At 35.9% G+C, this 13,088-nt stretch overlaps 1 protein-coding gene across 4 annotated transcripts in view; it reads right to left on the reverse strand.

Moving 5' to 3' along the window:
• Positions 1 to 397: 397 nt before the first annotated feature.
• Positions 398 to 13,088, reverse strand: part of GMDS (GDP-mannose 4,6-dehydratase) — a 302,149-nt gene continuing 289,458 nt past the window's right edge. For all 4 annotated transcript variants that reach the window (XM_072411796.1, XM_072411792.1, XM_072411795.1 and 1 more), the window contains exons 11-12: positions 1,937 to 2,005; positions 398 to 794 (exon numbers count right to left, since the gene is read on the reverse strand). In XM_072411796.1, coding sequence (XP_072267897.1) covers positions 732 to 794; positions 1,937 to 2,005 — 132 coding nt within the window. In that variant the 3' untranslated portion in view covers positions 398 to 731. The remainder of the gene's footprint in view (positions 795 to 1,936; positions 2,006 to 13,088) is intronic.

Here is a 13,088-nt window from a genome sequence, read left to right on the forward strand (position 1 = left end):
GAAGCTTTAGGTGGCATAAATTCACTATAAGTGTCCCTAAAGCATAGGGGCATCCATGGCATGGATTATGGTTAGCCCTCAGTCCAAAACATTATTGTGTCTAATATAAAGTGAACCATTCATTTTGCCCAGTGGGGCAAAAGTAAAGGTTTGCTTTAAAGCAGACCTTACATTTTCATGGGACAGCAGATTTCTAAATATTGAAAAAAAGGACATTACCTAAGTAGAATGACCTGAAGGTGGGGTGAGCAAGTCTTACCCTTTTTTAATAGCGAAATTCAATTTAACCTCAAAAATTTAAACCTCATGTTTAAAACCAACGTGTTACTAAAGGTCACATTTTACATTTTGTAAGCCTGAAACTAAGTGAATATCATCAAATCTGACAGGAAGCAAATTTTCATAGAAATTTTTATTTATTGAGAAAAAAAAGGCGTATGAAAGGTATAGAAAAAGGTCACCTTAATTATTTTATTAGAACGAAGTACGAGCAAATACAAAAATCTCCCATATTACAGCAGCAAGGAATGGATTGCAAAATAAAGCTTAAAAAAACAAAGAATACAGAATACCCAGTACATTTCCCATCAGGTCTTCAAACATTGTGCATTCATGCACACAAGTATATATGTAATAATAGATATCATTAGAAATCATTTTGTAGAGGAGTGATTGGGTGGTGTAAGCAACCACTGGCTTCTCTGAGACTGGAGTGGCAGAATTTCTCCTTTTTAGGCATTGGGATTGGTTTTCATTAGATGAATATCTGCTTCCACCATCTCCTTTACCAGTTCCTGAAATAAAAGAAGAGAGAGAACGGGAATGTTAGCCCACTAAATGTCTCTCTTACATCCACACATTAGCCACTTTTACAAGGATGGCCATCATCTGAATGTCAGACTGCAGAAAAGACATTCTTGGAGATGACACCACAAGTAAATCAGCGACTTGGAACATGCTTGACAAGAATTAGGAGATTGCAGTAAATATTAGAGAACGCTCCTATTGGCCTCTGTTTGTCACAAAGCATTCCTGCTTCTGACAACCACTAGTCAATGGACAGAGCTATTCGAAGCTGAAAAGAAAGTATGGCTACAGACAGGTCACATGCACCTGCATTGCAAATTTGGACACTATTGTGATGCACTTTAGGTGGTAAAATATCTGCTACAATTTTATTTACAAAATGGTTGTTTTTAAATATTTTAGTTGTTTAACTTCAAATTAAATGAATTGTTAGTGTTGCTCATCTCATCTGTGGAATGAACTGGGCACCTAGGGCAAACCAGACAATTATGATGTTCTTTGGCAAATGCCTGCACACAGGTCCCACTGCCACTCTCATGAATACAGTTGACTGCTGGAAGTCATCTTGTATGGGTTTGACAGTGTTTGTCCTGTTTCCCGGACAAAAATGCAGATTCGATTCCTGCTGATGGTTTGTTGCCCTTCCACAGCCCTGTCCATTTATATTATATAAATATATATATAAAGTCATCATTTTATGTTAACTTTGTATTAATAAACGGGATTTATATAGCACCAACATATTACACAGCGGTATAATACCCAGAATATTTTTCTTAATTTGCATATTTCTATTATAAATAGCCTTTAAGTAACCACTGATAAAGATTATTACTTCTGAATAACAAGTGTAAGCATGTTGAAACTGATGAATGAAAGTATCACTTGTAATCATGTTTCATTCTGTTACAGCTCGGTGTTGCAATGCAGCTTTTCACATGATTTATTTCATTTAGTATTATTGTCAAACTCAAATCTGGAAGTGAATGGTAGACTAAACTAAAAAATCAGTTTTAACGTAAAAAACTAGTAGTAAGATAAAGATGGTATCTAAATATCTGAATGACATTCATATGCATAATTTCAATTTGTTATCAGCTTAAAATTAAATAGAAAGTGAAATACTTACGTCAAATGAGACTTTGGGTGCCCAGTTCAACTTCTGTTTGGCTTTGCTGCAGTCTCCTTGGAGAAAGTCCTAGAGCAAGAGAAAATATAGCAATGGGCTTTTGAACTCAAACATAACACGTATATTTAAACTGCTTTGTAGCAAATGTAAGCAAATAATTTGTACCATTGGCCTGTACAGCTAATATTGGAACAACTTAGAATTAAATATCTGAGTTTTTCTGTGTAAAATGTAAAAAAAATAGCATTAGTGAGAGACAGTTGCATGACATTCCTAAAAGGTACTAAGACATAAAAGGAACAAAAAAGACCTGGATATATAACAAGCTGAGCAAGCCATCTTTGCATTCGATACTTTCTAAAGCACATTTTGGCAAAGGACAGCAGATAGAGACTCTCAAAGTCCACTTACCGACAGATCATCAGCATTACAGCTTCAGCTTCTTAAGGGAGCCTATGCATTAGAATTAATTTTGTACAGAATTGGTGAATGGCTTTCTCTGTAGAGATGCCACTTGGGAACAGCTAAATGTGGCAAATCCAGGCATACAATTAAAAGTATGTTCTTTATGTGTCCTATTTTTGGTAAAACATACCTTCAAACTAAAAGACCAGGAATGTTTTAGGGGCTTTTATAGCGACACACCTGTTCTGCATCATACAGATATTCATTCTACTTATTTATCTAATATGTACAGGTATACAGATATATTTTAATTATTGTAAATATAAAAACATTCATACCACTTCTTTTACTGCTGATTTAACAAAAAACTTTAACACTGCACTTTTTGGCTGCTATATATACTAATATATTTTCCAGCTTGTCCATTTGGGTGGTGTTGGTAGGATCAACAAACTCAACCAACAAAACAAAAGGCAAGAAAACACCAATACACTCACAAGTTTACATTAGTATAAACTTCTTTTTTTGAAAATGTACAAACACATTGCTACCCCCACCCACTTCCCCAAGATAAATGAGTGTTACACAATTTGTATACAATCATGTTCAAGTTGAATAAGACAGAAATGAAAAACGAACAGAGCAAGTCAGAATATTATTCTCCCTGTATGCATGCAAGTTCAGATGGTTAGAAAAATATAAACATGAGATTTTCTCAGGAAGAAACAATCATGAAACAGGAGCTTAAGATACCACTGTGTACCTCTGCACAAGTGAAATTTCATGTCAGTAAGTATGGGTGTAATTCCATTTAAAATCTTCATGGAATTAAATATCACCTTGGCATTTAGATTGCTCTCTACACAGATTCAGAATTCCTTTATAAAAAGCACTTCAGGGTTCTTCAGTAGCACCAATTTCTCCTAAACAATGAGGTCAAGCTAAACCCTGAGGCAACAGAAGGTCCCTTCAGGGACAATGTTCAGTTTAGGGTGAAAGGTAATGTCAGGGTTAGGTTCCTGAAACTGATTACTCAACAACCGCCATGGTCCCAACCACAAATCACTATGTGCCATTGCTGAAAACCCAAATACATACACACATCCCACTCTGTAGACATGAAATTACTTTGGTTACAGTTCATGGTCTAAGTTTATCGGAACGGCAGACAGATAAATCTGTTCACATTTCTAGTTCTATTACTAAACCACATTCTAAAAGAACAGTGGAGACGCACTAGAAATTCAATTGTGCCGCGCAGTGGTCAGGTTTCTCTATCGACTGGTTTAAATTATTGTCTTGTTCTGTTTAAAACAGGAGTAAATCACAAAGCAAACACAATAACAAATGAAATGCCCAACCTTAAATAGAAACATGTGGTCAAAACAAAAAGCTGAAACTGTTAAGACCTTAGATTTTCACTAATGCCAAAAGGTTGAGTTTTATATGCCTCTAACGTGTAACCTGTTGTCTGCTGAACTGGTGGATAGACCTAAGCTGTACCAGGAAAACAAATATGCCTAATTCCCCATGCCTGAAACTATATCACCAGAAAATTAGCTTCGTTTCTTTCTAGTCAGGTAAGGGGTAACACTTTTTTGGTGCAGTCTGCAAGGGAGATTTCTTCTCCTTTCCTGTCCTAAAAATACAACAGTAAATTAGCGGAAATCTCTCCAAAGTGAACAAAATTTCTGAACATGTATCTCCTTTGCAGGGTTTTCAATCAGTTGGATTTCCCCTAACTTTATTACTTATCCTATTACTAGTCAGAGGGTCTAACACATCTATTTTAGTTTTCTCTTTGTAGTTAAAGTGGATAGGCTGTGTTGAGTTTTACTATAAAATTATTTTTCCCCCAGAATTTGCAGGATAAGAAGGTAGATATATCATTACATCATTATATCATTATATTAACATTATTATACATATATCATTATATACATGATCCAAATGTGGAACAACCTGTAAGATTAATTTATGGATTTACAAATTTGTATACTGCAATATACCTGTGTATGTGCACTACAGATGCCTCTGACGCTCCTTTTATATGAAGGTATTCGTCTATCCTTCACAATAATTCAGTTTGGGGAATAAAATAATTCCCAAAAGAATAATGAATTAGAGTTGTTTGCTAAATGTTCATGCAAATCAGTGGAACTGGGAATGCATGCAGGCAAGGACTTTCTTTTTACTCTAGTTACAGATTTAACAACAACCTTAATTTTTCCTTAAAAAATCCCCCTGCACACCAGAAGTTTATAGGGAATGTTCTGCGTACATACGTTTAAGCACCAAAGGCTAACAAAATGTCTACTGTTCCATTGGCATACATTGTTAGGGGGTATTGCAGCAGGGTAGCTGTAGATACATACCTGTTAAATAAACCCATACAGTTATTAAAAAAATCATTTTGCATAACCAGGGAATACATTAAAATACCCCTTACAGCCAAGGACAAAGAGACATATTGTATGGTTCTGCCACTACCTTTTGAAATATTTTTTTTAAACTCAGTAAAAAATGTAAAGCATTTAAATGTAAATACCCTACTTCCTGAGCACCGCTTCAGGGTGTGAGTGCTGCCTTCACTCTGCCTGCTTAGGTGAAAGATATGGCCAAAAAATGAATTTGGGTTAATTTAATCATTGTAATTGATATTTTTAAAATGTTACGACCGCAAATAAAAACAGCACAGTTAACAAGCTCAGCTTGCGGAGAGTTAATCCTTGCTGGCAGAGCCTGGCTGAAATAATAAATTGTAATGATCTCTAAATCCTCGTGTGATAAATATATGCAATATATGGGATTTTTTTTCTTCAAGAAACTGAATGATTTCTAAATGTTTTCTTGTATATCTGGTTGGGTATATAAAACACCTCCTTTATAATGGAGTTACAGATTCTGTGTGAGCATCTAACAGTTTTCCTTATCTGTTGTAGGCTAGATCTCTTTTTGAAAGTGTTTTTTGTGTATTTTTTCTACTATTGCACCACTGGCTTCATGCTGAAATGACACACAGGAAAGGTGGAAATATGTGTGGGGTATGCCATCAGGACTGTGCACACCCAAATTGGAGGGATTAGGTAAAATCTGTGATAAGGTTTAGAAACATTAAAGCTGTAGACATAAGAGGAGCTGTCAGCATACATAACACTTGGCTTGGCTGAGCGACCATTTTTATCCCTATGGAGAAGTAAATGAGGTATAAGCAAACAATTAAAAATTAATAAATTATTAATTTATAAATTATTAATACATAATAATTTAATAATGAATTAAAAAAAAAAGCTGACTTGACATTAAGCTAGCTGGACTTTATCTGGTGAGGGCAAGAAAGGTTTTTTTTTGGGAAATGATAATTTGAGGAAATCATGGAGGTCAAATTATTCCCCTTCCCTACCCCAGATGTGTTTTGCCAGAGAGTTTTTGTATGTGCTCATAATAAATAAAATTCTCTCTTTAAATACATAAAATAAATTCCAGAATTTCCTATTTGTAAATCTTTACCTGCTTGGATTTCTTTCTCTGTCCCAGCACTTGTGTGCTCTCTGACCAGAAGTTCATGGAGCACACACAATCACAAGCTCAAGCCCTAATGTCAGGACTACATGTCCCATGAGAACTTATACATGGGCATGTAGAGCAAACATTCTACTACACGTGTTGAAGTGCGCATTGTACCCAGTATACGTGTTGTACTGCTGGCCGATGTGCCCTGATCTTTGAAATATTTTTTGTTGGCCATTCCTTTAACACCTTTATAAACCTCTGTAGTTTTGGCACAAAGCATACAAAGTGGCGACTATGGCTTCATAAAGGGTCACAAGTAAACCTAGCATTTGAAAAACAAAAGTCTTTTGCATCAGTCTATCAAATGCATCTTGAGCGCTCTAGATGGTACTCTGAACAACAAATAAAGTAAATGTGGCCACAAGATTATATGTTTTTCAACTTAGGTTTAACACTTTAAGGTGGCCATAGAGGGACACTCTGTAAATGATGTTCAGGAGAGAAGGCCAATAAGTCAATAGAAACCCATAACAAAATTTGCCTAAGAAAAATGCAGACTCAGTACACATTTCTTCTCCAGTCATATTACACTAAAGATTAAACTTTTGAGCCCACTTGCCAGGAGATTAACCAAAAAGTAAAATTTTGCCATGTATAGCTCAGGGCTGAATGCTACTCTGGACATTTTTTCATCTTCTAGGTGGACTTTCCCAATTTCATTCGCCTTTTCAAGAAACTCTATATCTCTATATAACTCTATATATATTTTCTTGTCAGGGGATAACCTATGGATATCAAAACCTCTTTTTTTTTTTTACAAGCACACAGAATATAGTTAACCTCTTCTATAAGGGCGCTATAATTTATTGTTTACCTTATTTTATTATACATTTGGTTTTAAGTGCATGTTATGTCAATAGCAGGTTTATTGTAGTATAAACCATCAAGACAGTTGTAAAATAATAATAATATTAATATTATTAAAAAACAGTAATGTTATACATCCTATTTAAAATAAAATGGCTTTGGCAGTTTGTACATATGTACATGAATCATGGCGTATTGCTGTGGATGAAAGCTGATAGAAATCTTGACAATTGTATTTGAGGAGTTTTGTTTTATACACTTGATGTTCGATACAAGAAGAGAATTTTTTGTTGCTCATAGCTCCTAACTGTATTCTATTGGTAACTTTTGCAGATCACAAACAAATGTGAGATGTGAGTGCGAAGAGGGCCTAACAGAAACTTATCATTCAGATTGGAATTTTACAGTTTGCACATTTTTTGTGATCTGGCAACATAACAGATGTCTTCTTACTATATTACAATCACCTTCCTTTCACCATAGGCATTAATGTATATGTTTGGACAATCAAAGCAAACATGTTTTTTGTAACAAATTTTTCAACAGTATAGATTTTACCTGCACATCGTCATGTTGTTCACATATAGCTTTGTTAAAAAACATAACAGATCCCAATTGCCGTTAGGCAATGTTTACACACCTGACAAATGTAGAAGAACGCCATTCAATTGGACTATCCTGCCTCTGAGAACTTAGGAGGTACTGAAAACTTCGCTCCCACTTTGAGCCTCTTTCCCGTTCAGTGAAAATTAGGCAACAATACATAGTAAGTGCAGATAGGCAGTACAGTAAATTACAGCAAAAATAGGGACATCTCTGTTTAGGTTGTAAGTGATGAAAAGCTAAACTGTGCAATCTATAGACTGCTATTACTACATATAGATTATTAACACAGCATGGAACTTATAATGCCAGGCAAACACTGTGTGCACCAATCCATTACACCTTACTACTGCATGGGAACACATATATTCATATAGGAAATTTCCTTATTCTTTCAAATCACTTAGGGATAACAAAAAATAGGAATTAAAAAAGGGTATCTTCATAACAAACAATAAAAAAAAATTTAACAAATTTGTATGTAACAACACAGAAAATAGTTTTACGTTTTTTTTGTTCAATAAGCTGTTGCAGTCAGAACAACTTTGCAAAGTCTTGGTACTAGAACTGAAAAAAATATCATCTAAAGGCTTTCTCTGTATTTGCATCAGTGTCATCACCCTGCTTTCTGTTTACATTTTATTGTATGAACCTAAATAAAATGTTGGTGGTCGCAATGTGAGTCCCCTGTAGTGTCACACGCAAAAAAGTTTGTGAAGTTCAGAGCAATCGAGAGATATTACAATACCGCAGGATCATATACAGCTCCTCACACAGCACCAAAACCATAGATTATACAATCCCTATAATATAAAACTGCACTGAAATGACAAAATGTACTTCAATTGACTGTTAATAAAAAATTACATAGATGTCTACTAAACACAACATTTACTGTACAAATGAACAATCCTCTGCTAGAATACCCTCCTTTACACAAGGCAATTTTTATTTACTGGTCCAAACCAAGCTTAAAATATTGCGAGAACCGTTTAACAGGTTTAGTTTAGTGTGTTAACTTTCTTATTTATGGCTGCCTCTGCCTCTGCCAGAATGATAGTTTTAGCTATGTTTACCAGTATTCTGAAACATTTATGGAAAATTGTGGTCCATTCCTGGTGCTAATTTTAAAGGGGGAAAGATATGAATTTCATTTTTAAAAAGTTTATTTACCCTTTATGGCCTCAGGTTTTTATTAATGCCTGTCTATGCCTGACACGTCACAAGAAAAACCTGATCTCGGTCACCAACACAAATAAACGAATGAGTGTATATGTATTGTGTGTAATGGGGTAAGAATATTAGTAAATGGTCAATGATTAATAAATTGCTTGTCTCTATGGGGAAATGTGAAGAACTCAAGTTAGGTAGATGATCTGGGAGAGGTGCAATATGGGGATATAGTCAATTGAATTAGCACATCAGATAAGTCTCTTTCTTTGTATCTCCCTATTAAACTCTCAGGGAGTGGGCCCATTTCGATAAAAATTACTTGGATATATAAAAATCAAACATAAAACCCTGACACCAGCAGTAGATGGTAAAGTAAAAGCTAAAGAAGTATTATAACTGTGTATTGCAATGTTTAGGAAGGTGGATCGAGGCCCAGGAAACTTAAGAAAATGCTAACTTAATTTATATTCTTGCCACAAAGTTTCTGAAAACAAGTGTCGGCAATTGGCCTTCTTGGAGTTCTTTTGCTGATATAAAACTAAAAACAAGAAACCAATCTAATAAACAGATGGCAATGCACAATGACAGGCAGTTAGGAGAAAGTACACACATCTGACAGTCATGTCATGCTATTTAGTCTCTACACTTATGTAATGCAAAGTTTATGATATATGGGATTCTTTACCCTCCAATGATGATTGAGAGAATATGCAGAATATACAATACTGCAGACTGGAGAAGAGGAGGACGTCTATTGCTCTTTCAGCATTCCTAGAAATTTCAAGCAGTGGAACAGACAAGGTATCAAGGGAATGAAAGAATGTTAGGGGATTTAGCCTCTACTATAAACTAGTAACTACAGACTGGATAGACAAATGCTATGTAGCCCAAATCACATTTACATTTAAAAAAACCAACTGCCTGAAGTGTCCTACAGTTCTCGGCTTTAGGAAAAAAAAGACAACAGACAGGCATTTCCGTCTCCAGAGATGTTAAAAAAAATCCTTATCACTGAATGGGAATCACTATTTTCTTTAACGCACAGGAGAGGAAACAGAAAACTGCAAACTGGAAAATGTTGATAGCATTGGACAGTAATAACACATACAGAGCGCCCTCTTAGAATCTGTATTTGTGAATCTAGAATTGTGAATATCCGTACAAATTAAAGCAGAAAACTGCTCTGTATTTTAATGACAGAGGTGATAAGAGAAGGCAAGAAAACAGAAAGCTGTCTGGTCTGCTCAGGAAGTTAGGAATCAGCGGTATTGTCCGTCAGAGGGGGCCAAGAGAATTCCGTCAGTGCTCAAACAATGCTTCAGCTCAACCTCAGGGAAATGGAGTCAGTCAGCACTGCCTCTGACAAGCATACTGACACTGGAGATAAAACAGTAAATGGAGCAAGCTGGCCCCTCCACTGCATGTTCCACACTGCCAGTGCTAAGGATGCAACATACACATTAATCAACACAACACCACAATACAACACCCCATTCAATACCCCGCTCAGCCTGTACTATAACAGTAATGTAGGAACAGTAGCAACTCGGCTTATCAAGTACAAACAATATTGAACAGAAAACACATCCCTTCACTTTATGTGTTGCAAAATACTAGAGCTGCAATTAAACATTGGTGTAAATTGTCAATGATTTAACCAAGGCTCTTTGGCCTAATAGTGTCAAGTCATACTTATTTTCATTTCATATCAGTTTCAAAGTCTTATTTTTGTATAAATGGGTAATCTGTCTCATTTGTAGCTACTGCATCTGTAACTATAAGAACATAATAACTCTTGTCTATACACAAAAGCTATATATAGTCATCATTAAAAAAAATAAAAAAATATATATTTATATATTCACACAAAGACTTTACAGATAGCATTAGGGGCAGCAGGAGCTGATAATAAAATAAAATTGCCACCCAATTTTTTTTTTCTTGCCCAATAATTGTACCTCATGTCAGATTCATAATGTGTAATCAACCTAACAAAGATTTATTATTATGCACCATATCAGTCCTTAGATTTAGTGGATGCATTAGATTTCTTTTTTTTTCATCTGGTGATTTTGCCAGTAACACACTTCCTTTGCTAGACTGACACGGTCACTCACTGTAAATGCAAACTCATCAGTCTAGACAAGGACTACAGAAAACTCCACAAACAGTTTGCAGAGACTGTGAACAACAGAACTAATGGAACTACAAAACAGGAAGTTATCAGTTGACAAGATTCTTGGCAAAATCAATAGTTTTTTTGCACTAATGCTCAGATATAACAAAACTGTTTATCAAATTTAAAGGAACCAAATAGGAGCACTTCATTGTTAGGATTTAAATATTCTTTAAAGCTAAGCGCAGTTCTAAAGGACACAAGTCAGTGCAGCTACAATAATACGTAAATTTCAATGCCATCAGTACAAGTTAGTGCACCACTTTTACCTGGTATCAGTCCCTGTATTGCAGAGCTGGAGTGTGAGGGGAAATGGCAGCTAAAGAAACTAAAATTTTTATATGCTGACAAGAATCATGCTAACCTGGACTCAGTGAAAGTTGGTGAAATGATGCTGGTCATCAGACCAAGGACATCTAGTGGCAAAAAAGGGTACTTCTGGGGAGATCTCTGGATTGGATCTGAATATTGCCGCAAAGCCTAGATTTGTTATCCCTAACAAGTGAATTTCTTTTTATTTAATTGGCTGGATTTCTGCTTTAGGTTGTTTTCCAGATCGTAGGCTTCTTCCAGCTAGAGGTGTAAGTGTAGCGTTCTACTTTTCAGTATCAAGCACTCTCATTTGCTTTTGTAATACCAACCCAGAAACAATCTGCTATAGTAACTTGAGTCCTGCTACCCAGCTTAACACGAGTAGTTGCTGTGCTTTTTTATCTGTTTGTGTCATTTTGGGTTGATGAGGTGAATCAAGCAGCTATGTCCACTCACCTACCTGGCCCCCAAGATGACTTTATTTTTTCCTCATTTTGGTATTTAGTCTTTCCTACTTTTAACTTATTTGTACCTTTGCATGCAAGGGAGTAATGTCATTCTGGCCTGGCCAATCAAGATGGCCAAAAATCCTTATGAGGACTGTGTGAAAATGGCAGCCTCTACAAAGGAATGAGGACAGGTGAGTTTATTTGAAAAATTTTGATCAAGCAGGTAAGTTTATTTTATTGAAGAACACTGCTTGTCCTTTCCACAATAAGGGACCTGTCTGGTCACATTTTCTTTCATTTTAACTTTAGTTCCACTTTATCTGGGTCCATATTAGATGGCAGGTCTTCAACAGGAATTGGAGGGGAACACTTGCATAAGGGGCCTGTGCAGCATGACCTGCTTAATGCAGCACCATAAGGACCCTCATGACTGTTTTGAAGTTTTTAAGTGTAGGGACGAGTCCCTGGCAGTCCAGGCAGCTAACAAGGGGACAATGGCATGCAATGTGTCCATCAAGGTTGCTAGGCACCCGTGTTGTTGCAACCCAATTTGTCACACAAAATTGACAACAGTCTTTAAGCTGACAGCCAGAGGTAATTCTGTAACATGCAAGTTAGGTCTAACCAGCAATATACATCTCTAAGTATCACAGGCTGCCTTGGGACAAGTGAGCCAATACAGCTCAACCCACATGCAGCCAGTAACTGTAAAAACTGGAAAAAGAATCAAATCTTAACAAAAAAAGTGGAACAAATGCCCTCGGTAGGATCCTCCTTGAGTCCAGGAAAAATGAGCTGCCTTGAGTGGATGACCAATATTAAGAACACTTTTACCATAAAATAGAAAGCGCCTGAAAGCAGACCTTCCAGTAAGATTATGTAAGCTGCCATTTCTGACCTGGTTCTAAAAAAATGACTTCTATTCACTGAACTGGAATGAGTATACAGCTCAGGTATTAGTGTAAATGTCACAACTTATCACACAGTTGTTACAGGTATGTCTTTGGGACTACTGACATGAAAAGATCAGTATTATATCCAGACTATTAGCATTTATTACAATAAGCTCAGCAAATAAAAATGTTTTGAAATATATAAGTTTAATGCTCCTTCTCAGATCAAGTGTACAAAGACACATTAAAAACTACCAATTTTACCATTGCTGAGCTTTGATATCACCAAGGTATTCATCAGACATGCATGCCTGTAAAGAACCTGCCAATCTGTGTATGGAACACATTAAAAAAAAAGGAAGCAAGGATGTAAAAACTAGTCATTTAAAAATCACTTTTAGGGAGGGGAAAAAAAGTTTTTTTACACAGATATAAAATCTGATCACATACACATTCCTCATTTTTTCATAGGGTTTTTGCTTCATACACGGCACACACAACATACTGCTTCTGCTACAAATATCTATTCTCTTTGGCTTTACAGCTCATATGTTCTGATGGAATCAGAATTATGCAAAGAAATGGGCACGCTCTGGCCAACATATACTGTGCATCTGCATAGTCTACATCTGAGATCTGTATAATATACGACCCAGTGTGATTAGCAAGACGAGAGAAGCCTACTAGGAAGTTTAGTTTCAAGGTTACAACTATCCTTTAAAATATATTTCTGTTTAGTGCACAGGTGTTGGGTCCTTTAT

Source organism: Pyxicephalus adspersus, chromosome 5 (genome assembly GCF_032062135.1).
Source record: "Pyxicephalus adspersus chromosome 5, UCB_Pads_2.0, whole genome shotgun sequence".
NCBI lineage: Eukaryota > Metazoa > Chordata > Amphibia > Anura > Pyxicephalidae > Pyxicephalus > Pyxicephalus adspersus.